At 42.6% G+C, this 17520-nt stretch overlaps 1 protein-coding gene across 3 annotated transcripts in view; it reads right to left on the bottom strand.

The window, feature by feature from the left end:
• Positions 1-17520, bottom strand: part of LOC309639717 (PRAME family member 8-like) — a 67134-nt gene that overhangs the window by 3176 nt on the left and 46438 nt on the right. Inside the window, exons 1-3 of one of the 3 annotated variants that reach the window (XM_082417303.1) lie at positions 16480-16491; positions 1555-16401; positions 322-641 (exon numbers count right to left, since the gene is read on the bottom strand). In XM_082417303.1, coding sequence (XP_082273429.1) covers positions 322-608 — 287 coding nt within the window. In that variant the 5' untranslated portion in view covers positions 609-641; positions 1555-16401; positions 16480-16491. Of the gene's footprint in view, positions 1-321; positions 16402-16479; positions 16492-17520 lie in introns of those variants that run through there. The other 2 variants (XM_082417305.1, XM_082417304.1) reach the window with 2 other exon arrangements.

Raw genomic sequence — 17520 nt, forward strand, 5'->3', positions numbered from 1 at the left:
CTGCTTTCTTGCCCTCTTCTTCCCTCTCTGCCTCACATTCCTCCATCTCCTTTCCCCTTCCATCCTTCCTGGCTTTCTACACCTATTACCCTTACGCATCCCTGGCTGAGACACGTACTTTCAGGCTCCCCTGCATCTTAGGCACTCCTACACTCCTGGAAGGCATTTCCCAAAATGAGCTCAGCAATGGCCAAGTCTCTGTGTTTCTTCATTGGCATCATCAGAAGCCTCTGTTCCATCCCTTGTCCATCCACTCTCCTGACTTCAGCTTTCTCTTCAGGGCTGCCCTAAACCTTACTAGACTACCTTGATCAGACTCACCTGGGATGATCTTTCTGGGCAAGCAGGACATCAAGCCCATCCAGCACTGCTTGTAAGGTTCCCAGATGAGGCATCTTCATCAGGCCCCCCAGAGGCAGGCGGACAAAGGGCCAGGCTTGCACCATGGCCTTCAGGGTCTCGCTGTATCTCCCATAGAAGGCCTCCATGAACAGTGGGGGGAAGAGCTCTGTGGGCAGATCCTTCAGAGCCGTGATGGCCGAGCCCTCATCCCTCAGCAAGCTCATTCCCGCCAGGTCCAGGAGTCTCAGGGGGTCCTGGACACTCATCGTGACTCTGCTCCTAAAGGAATCCTGTGGAAACTTGCAGGGAACAAGGAATCTTTCTCAGGTTAAGCATGATCACCCCTTACTCGGTCTCCCCACCCTTCAGAAGAACCAACTCAGAGCCAAAGTCACTGCTCTAGCAGTGGTGGAAGAGCTTCAGTTTAGCAGAATTCCACTCTGGGCTCAGAGGGCCCAAAGCCATAGCTCTGCCCCTATGGGCACCAGAACAAGCTTCTCACAAGTACCAAGGAGGAAGAAACCCAACCACTCGTCCATCCATTTCTATTCACTGCTTTGCTCAATTAGGTTGCACTGAAAAGTGGGTACCATGAGCCTGAAGGCTGACCCCAGTATTTTTGGGGGAAAACCTTTCAGACCACCACTTAGGGCCCTAAAACTATGGGAATAGGAGCATCTTGTGGCCCAACACAGACTCCAATCTCAGTTTCCACAGTTAACTGAACAGGGAAAGATGAAGCAGATATGCCTAAAATGAATGCCGTTTGTGCAAACTAAATCTTTTTCTTTCTTTTTTTTTTTTTTTTTAATCTTTTGGCCACACCACAAGGCATAGGGATCTTAGTTCCCCAACCAGGGATTGAACCCGTGCCCCCTGCATTGGGGGCGTGGAGTCTTAACCACTGGACCACCAGGGAAGTCCCTGTCCAAACTAAAGCTTTTTAATATAAAACAATAAAATTCCAAACAGATGTTTTCATAAAAAATAAAATCTGGTTGGTTAAGATATTTTTAAATGATATAAACAAAAGTACACATCAAGATGTTTGGGATTAAGGCAAAATTACACTTAGAGGCAAAATCAAAGCCTTACATTTGTACATCTGAAAAGAAAGAAAATCTCCCTGCCATCCATAGCTGCAAGCCACCATTCAAAGCCTGCTGACCATAGAGAAGATGAGAGTGCCTTTAGCTGAGGTCTGTCACTTACCAGCTCTGATGTGGCAGGCTGCTCAGAGCTCAGATGGGGTGGAGAACCCAGGCAGCGACTCCAGAGAAAGAAGTTTCTGCATATCTTCTTTGGTGCCTGAGGCTTTTATAGGCCTTTTTAATCACATCTTCCCCCTTTGCAACTACTACCATCCAATCAGAAAGCGATGCCTGATTAGATTCCAGACCGTCCATCATGTTAATCCTGATTGGATCTTTGCCTATAACCAGATGAATTGATTGAATCTGGTATTCATTCAGGAGGGAATAAATGGGGGGGAGGGGATTCAAGGACTCAATCATTGATTCACTGCACAAACATTGATTGAGTTTTACTAATAGGGTCAGTTATAGCCTTGGGTGTGAGACAGGGAAGAGATTATTGGTTCCTGACATTGGAAAGATAAAGCAAAACTTGAAAGCATCATTGTTGGGGAATCTTTGGCCAGATCAACTTAATCAAAATGTCCCACAATTAAAGCGACTTCAAAAACACGTTGGGGTCATTCGCAAAGGAAACAACATAAACTCCTATCTGTATCAAGTTGTCACTTAGATTTTACATCAGAAACATAGCAGATCATGAGCCTATTCAGGGAGCAAGGGAAATGCAATTGGAGATGTCCATGGTCCCCTAAGCTAAAGTCAGGGCTGCTCTGAAAGAAGTCAGGTCAAAATCACAATAAGGAGTAAGGGTGGGGACTGAGCAGTGTGGAGTAGGTCATTCCTAAAGGCACCCTTTGAATGACCCAAACAGTGTGAAATATTTTTTTTTCTCTTGGGGAAGAGGGAGACTAAAAGACTTTTCTCTTGGTGGAGTTTAGAAATTAAAAAGGGAAACAGTGTCATGTTTGGGGTGTTTCCTTCCAGAAAGATGAGATCAACACAGCAAACTGGCATGAAAAGACTAAATCTGAGAATGTGAGCAGAGGGAGAGGCTGTGAACCCTGGGAATTCAGGCATTTCCGAGACTGAGAGCCACTGAGGGTGGGCACTGTGGGCTGTTTGGGAACTTGGACCCAGGGGGAGACATGAACATGGATAAGTTGCACTAAACTCTGTCCTCATCGTGGCAGCTGCTACCAATAAACATTTTCTTTTAGGTTCTTCCCACAGAGGACGATCCCCGATGGCAATTAGCCACAGCCTTTGTCCAGGACCTTTGGCAGCTGAACCACTACCCCATTGGCTCCTGTCCAAGTATATTCTGATAATTACTATTTCCTCAAAATTAAGAAAGTTCAACACAAGTTCTGATCAAAGTGACACCATTAGGCACAGAAATAAAATTTTGTTCTTCTCATATTAAGCACTGTTCAAAAATACCAACACCTTTCCCTACAAAGTTCAGAAGCTATATTTGGTGTTTAATGATCTGCCATAGTCAAGGATGACTCCCACCTTGGGTTTCATCACATGGAGATTTTTTGCAGTTTCAGGATGCAAAGAAAGTGTGACCCTCCCTCCACCCCTAAGAGTTCTTCTTGCCTTCCTTTCCTCCATTCACTGTGATGTCCAAGTAATTCAATTATAAAACTGCCAAAGAAGGCTAGGAGTTTTGAAGAGTGTTCTCCACCTTGGTATCTTTCCGGAAGATTCCTTTCACCACATTTCTGCTATGGGTATAAATAGCCTTTGCATAAAATTGGGGTAAACTGGATTGCACTCAATAGACATTTTAACTCTCAGGCCACCAAACCCCTTTATTAATAAGCTGCAATAGAGTGAGATCAGTAACAATGATAATCATCAACCTCTCTGTTTATTGAACACAATGTGGTGAGCAATGGTGTCAGCACTTTTTATCCACTACCTCAGTTAACCTTCACAGGAAATGAAAGGTTCACTGCTCTTTTCCCATTTTTAGGCTGGTGGATTCAGGTGTGGGCTTGGGAGAGAAACCTGCCCACTTCCACACTGTGAATAATTGGTAGGTTCCCTCAGGTGAGGGGTTCAGAAGGCCCCCTGAGTTGTCAGACAACCTAAGTGGTAGGAAGGACTGACTGACAGACTTCAGGTGATGTCAGTGTAAATGGACAAATAGCAGAGTCCAAGCTGGGGATGTCTCTATAGGATCACAGCTTCTGTGAGATCCAAGGAGCTATGAGGGGTCAAAGTGTTGGAATGTTCTAGAAAAAAGCTCAGACCTCTCCCTTCCCCCTGAGTAGAGTGTAAGCTCCTCTGTCCACCTCCACTCAGAGCCTGTTTGCTCAGGGGACACACTGAGCATCGAGGAGGAGGGAACACAGGTGCATAGAGGTGCCGAACTTCCCACCCAGTTCTGGGCCCAGCGGGACTCCCAGGGTCAGGTGAGGAGCCTGGATTTCGCATTTCTACCCTGTCCTGATTCCCTGTCTTCATGACCTCATTTGCAGCCCAGGTCAGAGCAGCCCTCTGAACCCATCAGGGGCACGTCCTGTCCTGCTTTTCCAGTCACAGGATCGCAAGTGAGATTCCAAAACATTGCTCCAGGGTCTTTGTTCAGGGGTTTAGAATGTTTCTGTGCATCCAATTCCCTTTCCAGCATGAACCAACTCAGCAGTCCTCTCTTTCTGCAGCCCATCAACATCACCTCTTCTAGAAACTGGAGCCTGGCTACAATGCTGGGACACCCTTCCACTGGGATCAACAGAAATCAAGGAATTCTGCTTTAATTCCTCTGAGTTATTTTGGAGTTTATGACTAACCCCAAGGCATAGAGTTCCCCAGTGCTCCTCTGGATCCATTGAGGCACCCAGGAATGCTGGGGGGAGACCCCTCCCAGGTTATAAAGGAGGATCTTGACTCTTCTGGTCTTCCTAGAGGTGACAGCTGATGGGAGGGCCTGGGGACCAGTCCCCTGCAGAGGCTCTCCCCTCCGTGGCTCTCTTGTTCCAGCCCTTGAGCTGACAAAGTTCTTCTCAAGCCCAGTAAGTATTTCTTCTCTCCCAACTCAGATCCCTTCTTACCCTGAGATGTCTTGTCCTCTGTGCCTTTTTAAAAGTTCAGGTCTCTGTGTTGACCCTCCTTGCCCCCTCTAGTTCTCAACAGGCTCTGGTTCCACTCTAGATCCACTAATATCTTGCTATAAACAAGGAGCTGTTGCTCTTTCTTCCTCATCAATAAAGGTTTGATGGCAACATTACCCTGGGTCCAGGCAATTAATCCCGAGGGACAGGTTTGTAGAGACATGTTGGATGGGGAGGATGTCTGGGACCCTCTCCAGGTGGGATTGGACCATAGGGACTGAAGGAAGGAAGAGGGAGAGGGCAGAGAATTTCCAGAGGAGCTGCTGCAGGGCCCAGAATGAGGGGGGGAAAGAGAAATGGCAGCTGAGCAGGAGACATGTCCTCTGGCACTCACAGGGCTGTGTCCCTTCAAGCCTGGGGACTTGTGTCTGAGGTCATTGGGAGCACTGAGGGCCAGTGCTTGGGGCTGGGACTTCCCAAGAGACTGGATTTGCTTGGCCTGACCTGCATTAGGCTCCAGTGGCTGCCCCCAGCCCCAGCCCAAAGTCACAGGGTCTGGCCAATGGACAGTCTGGAGAGAGAGGGTAAATAGCATCCATTCTCGATGCAAAGACGACGAGCAAGTTAGGTGGGAAGTGGAGGGTCCCCGTCTTGGTATTTAGGCCAAGGAAAGGGTTGCTCTTTGGAAATTTTGCCATTTAGTGTCCTCGCTCAACACAGCCTCCATACTTTGAGAATTGTGCTCTTCAGGAGGAAATGAGAAAGAAGGAGGTCTGACACTGTGTCTTCGTCATCCAAGTGACACCAGATTGTCTACTTTGACCCGTAGAAAGGTCATGGGAAATACAAGTCAAACCAGGATCCATTGCTTGCCCAGCACAAAGGAAGGAGGAGCGCAGGGACGACCTGCAGTGGCCTCACGGGCACTGGCCTCCCGTTTGTGGGAAAACTCCTCTAGTGACCAGGGTTGCGGACAGCAGGAACCCATCGAGGTGGGGACTCTGTGGGCACCTTCACTGGGAAGTATCCAGCACACATGACACCCCCTAGTACCCAACACCCAATATTGCCCCCTCACTCCTTTCTACTTGATCCATTTAAATGTACTTACTTATTCTTCATATAACTGAAAATTTTTACCCTTCTCCCCATACCCCTTGGCCGAGTGCCTGGCAACCACCATCCTATTCTCTGTTTCTGTGAAATTGTTCTTTTCTTTTTGGATTCTACATATAAAGATTGCATATAATAGTTGTCTTTTTCTCTCTGGCTTACTTCACTTAGCATAATGCCCTGCCGCTTCATCCATGTTTTCCCAAATGGCAGGATTTCCTTCTTTCTATGGCTGAATAATATACCATTATGTACCTGTACCACCTTTTCTTTATTCATTCATCCATCAAAGGACATTTAGGTGTTTCCATATTGTGGCTATTGTGAAAAATGTTGCAATAAACATGGGTGTTCAGTTATCTCTTCAAAAATCTAAGACACACACAGTGACTATAGTTAATAATATAATATTGTATAGTTGAACTTGCTGAGAGTAGATCTTAAGCATTCTCACTACACACACAAAAAGAATTAACTATTAGGTGATGGATGTCTTAATTATCCTGATCTTGGTAACCTTTTCACAATGTATATGTGCAATATATCACATCATCATCATTGTGCAATTTAAATATCTACGATTATATTTGTCAATCATTACTCAATTAGAAAAATGTATTTACTTAGTATCTAGAGTGTGCCAACTGCTACTCTGGGTGTCGGGGAACCATCCAAGAGTGAATGTGACCCACTCTTACGTTAGGTCACATGTACAGACCTTACATTCTATTGAGGTAGACAAAAAACACATAAGCTGAAAAATAAATTTAATACAAGCAGAGCTGTACCTAGACCACAGTAGTGCAGGAGGGTGAAGGGATTAAAAACACCACCCCCCAAATGTGCCACATTGGTATGCACATTTTTGGAGCTATAGGCAATCAAGACACAGCCAACTGAAACAAAGAAAACCTTTTCCCTCTCTCTGCACTACCTAAAAGAATTTAGAAAGGGGGCCTGGCCAGAGAGAGAGTCATTACCAAGAGATAACTTTATCTGAATGACGTACCTGTATGGCTGGACAAATATCTAATTACCAAACACCTGCTCTTCTGTGAATCACCCTCTTCCCCTTTGAAGCCTGGGGCCCCTTTCGCATTCTGTGTCCTGAGATCACACATAAACCTCCATTGCTTGTCTTCTCCTGGGATCTCACTGTGCTTGTGAGACTCCCAAACATTCCCATTTAAACTTCTTTTTTTCTTGTGTTAACCTGTCTTATGTCAACTTGATTATTAGATCAGTTGAAGAAAGTAGAAGGTTAGAGGAATTATTCTTCCCCAACAATAAAAAAATGAATGTGCAAACTGAAACTACAACACAATCTTAATAATCAGTAGAAAAAATTATGATTATCCTCTGACCTTTAAAAAATTTAAGAACTCTCTTGCTGTGATTATAAATATACAGATAAATAAAAACTAGTAAACTACCATTGACTTAGCACACTGTAATTTAAGATGTTGAGAATTAAAGTGTTTTATTTCCTTGTGAGAAACTTATCAAGAGTCGTGTGAACAGTGACTGCCTTCTTCTCATAACTGATGACAGGGCGTCAGCATCTTTTCTATGTTTTGTAAATTGTCATCCTCCTTACTAAGTTTGTATCAGCCTCCCACATTTGATCCTTTGGACTTCCAATGTCATGAAATTCCCCAAGCGTTCTGTGAGTGTGAACTTTCTGACGAGTGTCACCTCGTTTGGGGCTTCTTCATTCTTTTCTTCACACACTTTCCTCTTTCCTGCATCTCTGGGAGATACGGGGTGTGAGCCTGAGAGGAACAGAGGCCATGGGGAGAGGGGATCCCTTGACTGGTTCAAGGTCACACGTAGGAAAATGGAGGGAGAAGGGTCTGGATTTACCTGCATTTTATCCACATGAGGGGCCTCACCAGTGCAGGTTGGCTCCATCTGAAGGAGAAAGGTCCTGGATCAGCAAGTCCCTGGAACAGCAAATGGGAAACATTCCTAACAGTATTAGTGTGGTGTACCTGATCAAAGCTGGTTTCTGTTTCCCGGTGGAAACTCACAGGACCGTGGGGATCAAGGACCAGATTGACCAGGGAGTTGGGAGGAGTTTGTTTCCTTGGGCTGGGAACCCAGGGGGTCGGGGCAAGGCTTGAGGCCACACCCACTGGACTCCGGATCTCTGGAAGGGAGAGGATGAGACGCTGAGACCAGGACCCACACCAGGACCTGCAGGGCAGGTGAGCCCTTTCCCTCTATCAGGTGCAGAGTCAGAGCCAGCTGGCTCTGGGGTCCTCACATATTCCTGTGTCCCTCCTCTAGAGAAGTCTCAGCTGCAGGACAGCTGCACCTGTCCCTGTGCAGGAGAGGGCCCCAGCACCCACCTGGGTGCAAAGTCCATAAGGGGACCAGAGGCATTTGGCAGTGGGTGGGGGAGTGCGGGAGAGGTTGTCTCCCCGGCGCTTTCTCCTCCCTTGAGTTCACGGCAGGTTTCCTTCCCTACAAGTCCTCCTGGGATACTTGCACCTGGGAGTCAGGCCAGGGTCAGCCAAGGTCCAGTGTGGAGGAGAGCTCTACTTAATATTCTTTCATAACCTATATGGGAAAAGAATCTGAAGAAAATAGATACATGTATATGTATAACTGAATCACTTTGCTGTACACCTGAAACTAACACAACATTGTAAATCAACCATACTCCAATATAAAATAAAAATTAAGTTACAGAAAAAGATGAACTGCATAGTAGTAAATTATATCCCAATAAAGAGTTTATATTTTTTAAATGAGACACTTCACATTACTTTAAAAAATTTTTTATCTATCTATTTATTTATTTATTTATAGTTTTGGAAAACATAACATCTTTTGGTAAAGCTGTGTTATTTATGTCATGGGTTGGTATTGTGATGCATAATTGAATTGATAAATGAGTTTTAAACATTTTCCCATTGTAACTAGCATGACAAATATTGATAAATATAACCCAGATACTCAAAAGCTCTTTAGGATCATCGATATATTTTAAAAATATAAAGGCATCTTGAGACTGAAAATTTGAGAACAGTGGCTCTAGGAAGAAAATTTACCAATAATGAAAGCAGTGGTTTTTCCCTACTGGTAAGAAAAGTGAAGTTCCTTTCCCCCTTATACTGCTATTTAATCCTGCACACACCATCCAAGTGCGCGTGTTATGGTCTGTGTGGTGAGGGTGAGCTCAGGCTGGTACGGCCACACTCTCTCTACTGCTTCTCCGCTGGCTGTCATAGTTTACACAGCTAAGCCAGTCAGACATGCAAATATTTGTGGGTTTTTCTTTTTCACTGTAAAAGCCCTGTCTCCTTATATTTTTTTTTCATTTTTCTTTCGGCATATTTTCCTAGAAGAATTTTTCCAGTTTTATTGAGGTATAATTGACCTATAACATTGTATTCCTTTTCCAGTGTACAACATAATGATGTAACATGTATACATTGTGAAATGATCACCACAAGAAATTTAGTTATCATACATCACATCACATAAATATAAGTTTTTTTTCTCATGATGAGAATTTTAAAGATCTACTCTCTTTGCAATTTTCATACACAGCATACAATGTTTTTAACTTTTGTCACTGTGCTATGACAGACACATTACATCCCCTTGACTTATTTATTTTGTAACTGGAAGTTTGTACCTTGTAACCACCTTTATGTCTTTCCCCATAGGTCTTTCTTTACTTATTTCACTTAGCATAATGCCGTCACGGTCCGTCCATGTTACCGAAAGTGGCAGATTTTCTTTCTTTCTTATGGATGTATGGGTGAGTAATATTCATATATATATATATATAAATAAATACATTCATATTTTCTCCATCATCCATTGATGGACCCTTAGATTGTTTACATGCCTTGCTACTGTAAATAATGCTTCAGTGAAACTGAGGCTGCAGATATTTTTTGAGATACTGATTTCATTTCACTCATATATCTACCCAGAAGTGGAATAGCTGGATTATATGGTAGTTGTATATTTAATTTTTTGAGGAACCTATGTACTGTTTTCCACAGTGGCTGCATCAGCTTACATTCCCAGCAACAGTGTTCAAGGGCTCCCTTTTCTCCATGTCCTCATCAACACTTGTCATCTCTTATCTTTATAACAGCCATTCTAAATGTTCTGAGGTGATATCTCCTTGTGGATTTTTTTTCTCTTTTTTAAAATTTTTATTGGAGTATAGTTGATTTACAATGTTGTGTTAGTTTCAGGTGTACAGCAAAGTGAGTCAGTTATACATATACATATACATATGTTCATTCTTTTTCAGATTCTTTTCCCATATAGGTCATTACAGAGTATTGAGTAGAGTTCCCTGTGCTATACAGTAGGTTCTTATTAGTTATCTTTTTTACATATGGTAGTGTGTATATGTCAATCCCAAACTTCTAATTTATCTCTCCCTACCCATTTCCTCCTTGGCAACCATAAGTTTGTTTTCTACATCTATAACTCTATTTCTGTTTTTAAAATAAGTTCATTTGTACCATTTTTTTTAGATTCTACATATAAGTGATATCATATGATATTGGTCTTTCTCTGTGTGACTTACTTCACTCAGTATGACAATCTCTAGGTCTATCCATGTTGCTGCAAATGGCATTATTTCATTCTTTTTTATGGCTGAGTAATATTCCATTGTATATATGTACCACATCTTCTTTATCCATTCCTTTATCAATGGACATTTAGGTTGCCTCCAAGTCCTGGCTATTGTAAATAGTGTTGCAATGAACACTGGGGTACATGTGTCTTTTCGAATTATGGTTTTCTGCAGATATATGCCCAGGAGTGGGCTTGCAGGATCATATGGTAGCTCTATTTTGAGTTTTTAAGAAACTTTTATGCTGTTCTCCATAGTGGCTATACCAATTTACATTCCCACCAACAGTGTAAGAGAGTCCCCTTTTTTCCACATCCTCTCCAGAATTTATCGTTTGTAGATTTTTTTCATGATGGCCATTCTGACTGGTGTGAGGTGATACCTCATTGTAGTTTTGATTTGCATTTCTCCAATAGTTAGTGATGCTGAGCATCTTTTCATGTGTTTGTTGGCAATCTGCATGTCTTCTTTGGAGAAATGTCTATTTAGGTCTTCTGCCCATTTTTTGATTCAGTGATTTTTTTTTTTTGATATTGAGCTGTATGAGCTCTTTGTATATTTTGGAGATGAATCCCTTATTGGTTTCTTCATTTGCAAATATTTTCTCCTATTTTGTGGGTCGTCTTTTCATTTTGTTTATGGTGTCCTTTGCTGTGCAAAAGCTTTTAAGTTTAATTAGGTCTCATTTCTTTATTTTTGCTCTTATTTTCATTACTTCATGAGGTGCATCAAAAAAGATCTTGCTGCTATTTATGTCAGAGGGTGTTCTACCTGTTTTCCTCTAAGAGTTTTATAGTATCCAGCCTTACATTTAGTTCTTTAATCTATTTTGAGTTTATTTTTGTGTATGGTGTTAGGGAATGCTCTAATTTCATTCTTTTACATGGAGCTGTCCAGTTTTCCCAGCACCACTTACTGAAGAGACTGTTTTTTCTCCATTGTGTTGATGTACTCTTGCCTCCTTTGTCATAGGTTAGGTGACCATTGGCACATGGGTTTATCTCAGGACTTTCTATCTTGTTCCATGGTTCTATATTTCTGATTTTGTGCCAGTACCATACTGTCTTGATTACTGTGCCTTTGTGTATAGTCTGAAGCCAGGGAGTCTGATTCCTCCAGCTCCGTTTTTCTTTCTCAGGACTGCTTTGGTGATTCGGGGTCTTTTGAGTTTCCATACAAATTGTAAGATATTTTGTTCTAATTCTGTGAAAAATGCCATTGGTAATTTGATAGGGATTGCATTAAATCTGTATGTTCCTTTGGGTAGTATAGTCATTTTCACAAAATTGATTCTTCCAATCCAAGAACATGGTATATCTCTCTAATTGTTTGATTTCTTTCATCAGTATCTTATAGTTTTCTGAGTACAGGTCTTTTGCCTCCTTAGGTAGATTTATTCCTAGGTGTTTTATTATTTTTGCTGTGATGGTAAATGAGATTGTTTCCTTAATTTCTCTTTCTGATCTTTCATTGTTAGTGTATAGGAATACAAGAGATCTCTGTGCATTAATTTTGTATCCTGCAACCTTACCAAATTCATTGACTACTTCTAGTAGTTTTCTGGTGGCAACTTTAAGATTTTCTATGTATAGTATCATGTCATCTGCAAACAGTGACAGTTTTACTTCTTCTTTTCCAATTTGTATTCCTTTTATTTCTTTTTCTTCTCTGATTGCCATGGCTAGGACTTCCAATACTATGTTGAATAAGAGTGGCGAGAGTGGACATCCTTGTCTTGTTCCTGATCTTAGAGGAAATGCTTTCAGTTTTTCACCATTGAGAATGATGCTTGTTGTGGGTTTCTTGAATATGGCCTTTATTATGTTGAGGTAGGTTCCCTCTATGCCCACTTTCTGGAGAGTTTTTATCATAAATGGGTGTTGAATTTTGTCAAAAGCTTTTTCTGCATCTATTGAGATGATCATATGGCTTTTATTCTTTAATTTGTTAATATGGTGTATCACATTGATTGATTTGCGTATATTGAAGAATCCTTGCATCCCTGGGAAAAATCCCACTTGATCATGGTGTATGATCCTTTTAATGTGTTGTTGGATTCTGTTTGCTAGGATTCTATTTTGTTGAGGATTTTTGTGTTTATGTTCAACAGTGATGTTCGTCTGTAATTTTCTTCTTTTCGTGATATCACTGGTTTTGGTATCAGGATGATGGTGCCTTGTAGAATGAACTTGGGAGTGTTTCTTCCTCTGCAACTTTGTGGAATAGTTTCAGAAGGATAAGTGTTAGCTCTTCTCTAAATGTTTGATAGAATTCGCCTGTGAAGCCATATGGTCCTAGACTTTTATTTGTTGGAAGCTTTTTAAGCACAGTTTCAATTTCATTACTCGTGATTGATCTGTTCATATTTTCTATTTCTTCCTGGTTCAGTCTTGGAAGGTTGTACCTTTCTAAGAATTTGTCCATTTCTTCCAGGTTATCCATTTTATTAGCATATAGTTGCTTGTAGTAGTCTGTTATGATCCTTTGTATTTCTGTGGCATCAGTTGCGATTTCTCCTTTTCCATTTCTAATTTTATTGATTTGAGTCCTCTCCCTTTTTTTCTTGATGAGTCTGGCTAAAGGTTTATCAATTTTGTTTATCTTCTCAAAGAACCAGCTTTTAATTTGATTGATCTTTGCTATTGTTTTCTTCATTTCTATTTCATTTATTTCTTCTCTGATCTTTATGATTTCTTTCCTTCTACTAACTTTGGGTTTTGTTTGTTCTTCTTTCTCTAGTTGCTTTAGGAGTAAGGTTAGGTTGTTCATTTGAGTTGTTTCTTGTTTCTTAAGGTAGGATTGTATTGCTATAAACTTCCCTCTTAGAACTGCTTTTGCTGCATCCCATAGGTTTTAGGTTATGTTTTCATTGTCATTGCGGTATTTTTTGATTTCTTCAGTGAGTTCTTAGTTATTTAGCAGCATGTTGTTTAGCTTCCATGTGTTTGTGTTTTTTTACAGTTTTTTTTTCCTGTAATTGATTTCTAATCTCATAGCGTTGTGATCAGAAAAGATGTGTGATATGAGTTCAATTTTCTTAAATTTACTGAGGCTTGATTTGTGACCCAAGATGTGATCTATCCTGGAGAATGTTCCACGTGCACTTGAGAAGAAAGTGTATTCTGCTGCATTCTGGTGGAATGTTCTATAAATATCAATTAAGTCTATTTGGTCTAATGTGTAATTTAAGGCTTGCGTTTCCTTATTTATTTTGTGTCTGAATGATCTGTCCATTGGTGTAAGTGGGATGTTAAAATCCTCCAGTGTTATTGTGTTACTGTGAGTTTCCCTTTTTATGGCTGTTAGCATTTGCCTTATGTATTGAGGTGCTCCTATGTTGGATGCATAAATATTTACAATTGTTATATCTTCTTCTTGGATGGATCCCTGGATCATTATGTTGTTTCCTTCTTTGTCTCTTGTAACAGTCTTTATTTTAAAGTCTATTTTGTCTGATATGAGTATTGTTACTCCAGCTTTCTTTTGATTTCCATTTGCATCGAGTATCTTTACCATCCCCTCACTTTCAGTCTGTATGTATCCCTAGGTCTGAAATGGGTCTCTTGTAGACAGCATATATACAGGTCCTGTTTTTTTATCCATTCAGCCAGTCTGTGTGTTCTGGTTGGAGCATTTAATCCATTTACATTTAAGGTAATTATTGATATGTATGTTCCTATTACCATTTTCTTAACTGTTTTGGGTTTGTTATTGCAGGTGTTTTCCTTCTCTTGTGCTTCTTGCCTAGAGAAGTTCCTTTAGCATTTGTTGTAAAGCTGGTTTGGTGGTGCTGAACTCTCTCAGCTTTTGCTTGTCTGTAAAGCTTTTGATTTCTCCATGGAATCTGAATGAGATCCTTGCTGGGTACAGTAATCTTGGTTGTAGGTTTTTCCCTTTCATTTCTTTAAATATATCTTGCCACTCCCTTCTTGCCTACAGAGTTTCTGTTGAAAAATCAGCTGATAACCTTATGGGGATTCCCTTTGTTATTTGTTGCTTCTCCCTTGCTTCTTTTAATATTTTACTCTGTATTTAATTTTTGTTAGTTTGAATAATATGTGTCTCAACCTGTTTCTCCTTGGGTTTATTCTGTATGGGACTCTCTGTACTTTCTGGAATTGATTGACTATTTCCTTTCCCATGTTAGGGAAGTGTTTGACTCTAATCTCTTTAAATATTTTCTCAGACCCTTTCTCTTTCTCCTCTTCTTCTGTGACCCCTATTATTCGAATGTTGGTGTGTTTAATGTTGTTCCAGAGGTCTCTGAGACTCCTCGTGTCATTTCATTCTATTTTTTTTATTCTGCTCTATGGCAGTTATTTCCACCATTCTATCTTCCAGCTCACTTATCCGTTCTTCTGCCTCAGTTATTCTATTGATCCCTTCTAGTGTATTTTTATTTTCAGTTATTGTGTTGTTTATCACTGTTTGTTCTTTAGTTCTTCTAGGTCCTTGTTAAACATTTCTTATATCTTTTCGATCTGTGCCTCCATTCTTTCATCAAGATTTTGGTTCATCTTTACTATTATTATTTTGAATTCTTTTTCAGGTAGATTGCTTATCTCCTCTTCATTTAGTTCTTCTTTTGGGTTTTTATTTTGTTCCTTCATTTGCAACATGTTTCTCTGTTTCTCATGTTTTGTCTAACTTTCCGTGTTCATGGTCTCCTTTCCGCAGGCTGCAGGATTGTAGTTCCTCTTGCTTCTGGTGTCTGCCTCCTGGTGGGTGAGGTTGGTCCATGGGCTTATGCAGACTTCTCAGTGGGGGATGACTGTTGCTTGCCCTCTGGTGGGTGGAACTGGGTTTTGTCCCTCTGGTGGGTGGAACTGGGTCTTATCCCCTGGTGGGCAGGCTGTGTCAAGGAGTGTGTTTTGAGGTAGTTGTGAGACCAGTATGACTTTATGCAGCCTGTTTACTGATGGGTGAGGCTGTGTTCCTGTCTTGCTGGTTGTTTGGCCTGAGGGGTTCCAGCTCTGGAGCCTGTAGGCTGTCGGATGGGGCCAATTCTTGGTGCCAAAACGGGGACATCTGGGAGAGCTCACACTGATCAATATTCCCTGGGGCCTCTGGGGCCTGTGTCCTTGCCCCCACAGTGAGTTACAGCCACCCCCCACCAACCCAGGAGACCCTCCAGGACCCCTAGTTAGGTCTACCCTGGTTCCTATGGAAGTATTGCTTTGTGCTGGGTCACGGTGACTGTGAGTTCTTGTGTGCACCCTCCAAGAGTGGAGACTCAGTTTCTCCCAGCCCCGTGGAGCTATTGCACTCAGGCCCCACTGGCCTTCAATGCCAAATGCTCTGGGGGTTCTTCCTTTCAATTCCTGACCCCCAGACTGTCTTGGAGGGCATTTTTTTAGGTGGGAATGTTCCTGTGTAGCCAGCGTGGGTTTAATATGTTTTGGTGTGAGGGCTGTTTTTAATATGTATATCTGCCTCCTCTTTCCTCAGTGTATGCTGGCTATTATCCCATTGATAGAAGGTGTGACTGATGTTGTGGTGACCTGAGCCTGCACTGGATATTGAAAGGGGCCTCCTCTTTACTCTGTGGTTGTCACGACCCTGTCAGGGGCAGGGCTTGCTCCATAGTTGTTGGAGTAGAGGCCCCCAAATCTGTTTCTGAGCTATGTTTCTGATCTGTGATGTGAGGTAGGTGGGATTGGAGGGCTCCCACTGGGAGAGAAGGCACTGAGTTTGCCTCCTCTGGAGGTGTTCACCTGTGAAGGTACTCTGTTGTCACTTTTCACCCCTTGTGCTGGCCAACAAATTACGGTTTTTGGAACAGCTCTCAGCCCCACCTAACTGTGGGTTTGCCGGCAATTGGTCCTGATGTCTGTCAGGTGTTGTTTACACCAGGCTACCAGTGCAGATCCACGGAAGTCAGGTCCCAGGACTGCAGTAATCATGCACCTGGACCTGCTATGGGAGCTATGGTGGCAGCTCAGATTCTGGCCTAAACCAATCCCCATGTGTACATGTCCACAAAGACCACAGCTGCTAAAGCTAGACCAGTCTCAGCTGCAGGAGCACTCGTTTGTTCAGATGTTCTGCAGGCGCTGAGTTTACAAAGCCAGCCATGTGTGTGTAAATCCGTGGTTCCTACAGTTGCACAGAAAGATTTCAGCTCTTCTTCCTTAGTTGCACGGCCCCTGGAGCTCCGCTGTAGTTTCAGCCCCACCTCAGTTGCAACGAGAGATTTCAGCTCTTCTTCCTTAGTTGCACGGCCCCTGGAGCTCAACTGTGGTTTCAGCCTCACCTCTGCTTGTCAGCCTCCCACCAGCATCAGCTCCAGATGCTGCCCCAGAGCACATGTGCCCACCCAGGTGGACAGTGGAGGCGGCATCAGGTGGGGAGTGTGAGCCTGCTCAGGTGGGAGCTGCTCCTTGTGCCCATGGAGGCAGGGGTCAGCATGTGGGGAAGAGGGCTCCCATGGGGGGCCCGCCCCTTGTGTGCAACTCAATAGTGCCACCCTGCTTTTATGGTGGTCCAGGCTTCTTCCACGAACATTCCTGGTTGTGGAGCTCCTTACTCCTGTCCCTTCAGGCTGTCTCTTTGCAACCAACAACAGTCCCCTCACTGTGTTTGCTCTCCAAACCCCACGTTCCAGAACCCAGACTCCATCCACAATAGCAGACACACATCTCAGGCTGGGGTGTGCAGGGCCGTGGCATGGACCCTCAGTGTAGGTCTTACTCTGTCCTGCCTGCCACAGACCTGTTGCTGTGCTGTCCTCTGAGCCCCCAAATCTTCCTTTCTGTCCCAACTGATCTTCCTGCCAGTGAGGGGGCTTCCCTGGGTGTAGGAACCTCTCCTCTCCTTTAGGTTCCCCCCCAAAAGGTGCAAGTCCCATCCCGTTTTCTCTTTTCTTTTTTTTTTCCTTTTTTCATCTTACCTGGTTGCCTGGGTATTTTTCTTGTCCTTTTAGGTGTCCAAGGTCCTCTGCTAGTGTTCAGCAGGTGCTCTGTGAGAATTGTTCCATTCGTAGATGTAGTATTGATGTACTTGTGTGGAGAGGTGAACTCCACATCCTCCTATTCTGCCATCTTGACTCCACATCAAGAGGTTTTAAAGGTCCTTGAATTTGATTAATGTCTAAACTATTATTATTTGTCTTGCTTCACTGTTTCCCCATTTTCTTTTATTTTCTGATTAAATTTATTCTTTGGAACTCAGGGAAGGCCTAGGAAGCTAAATGTTTTCTACAAACGAGAGGCAGGAGGAGAACATGGGGGGATCTGCCCTGGGAAGGCCTCATAGTGTCCTGCTTAGTTACACTTTCATGTATAATTTACATGTA

The sequence above is a fragment of the Balaenoptera physalus genome (genome assembly GCF_965194825.1).
Source record: "Balaenoptera physalus genome assembly, chromosome: 1".
Classification (NCBI taxonomy): domain Eukaryota; kingdom Metazoa; phylum Chordata; class Mammalia; order Artiodactyla; family Balaenopteridae; genus Balaenoptera; species Balaenoptera physalus.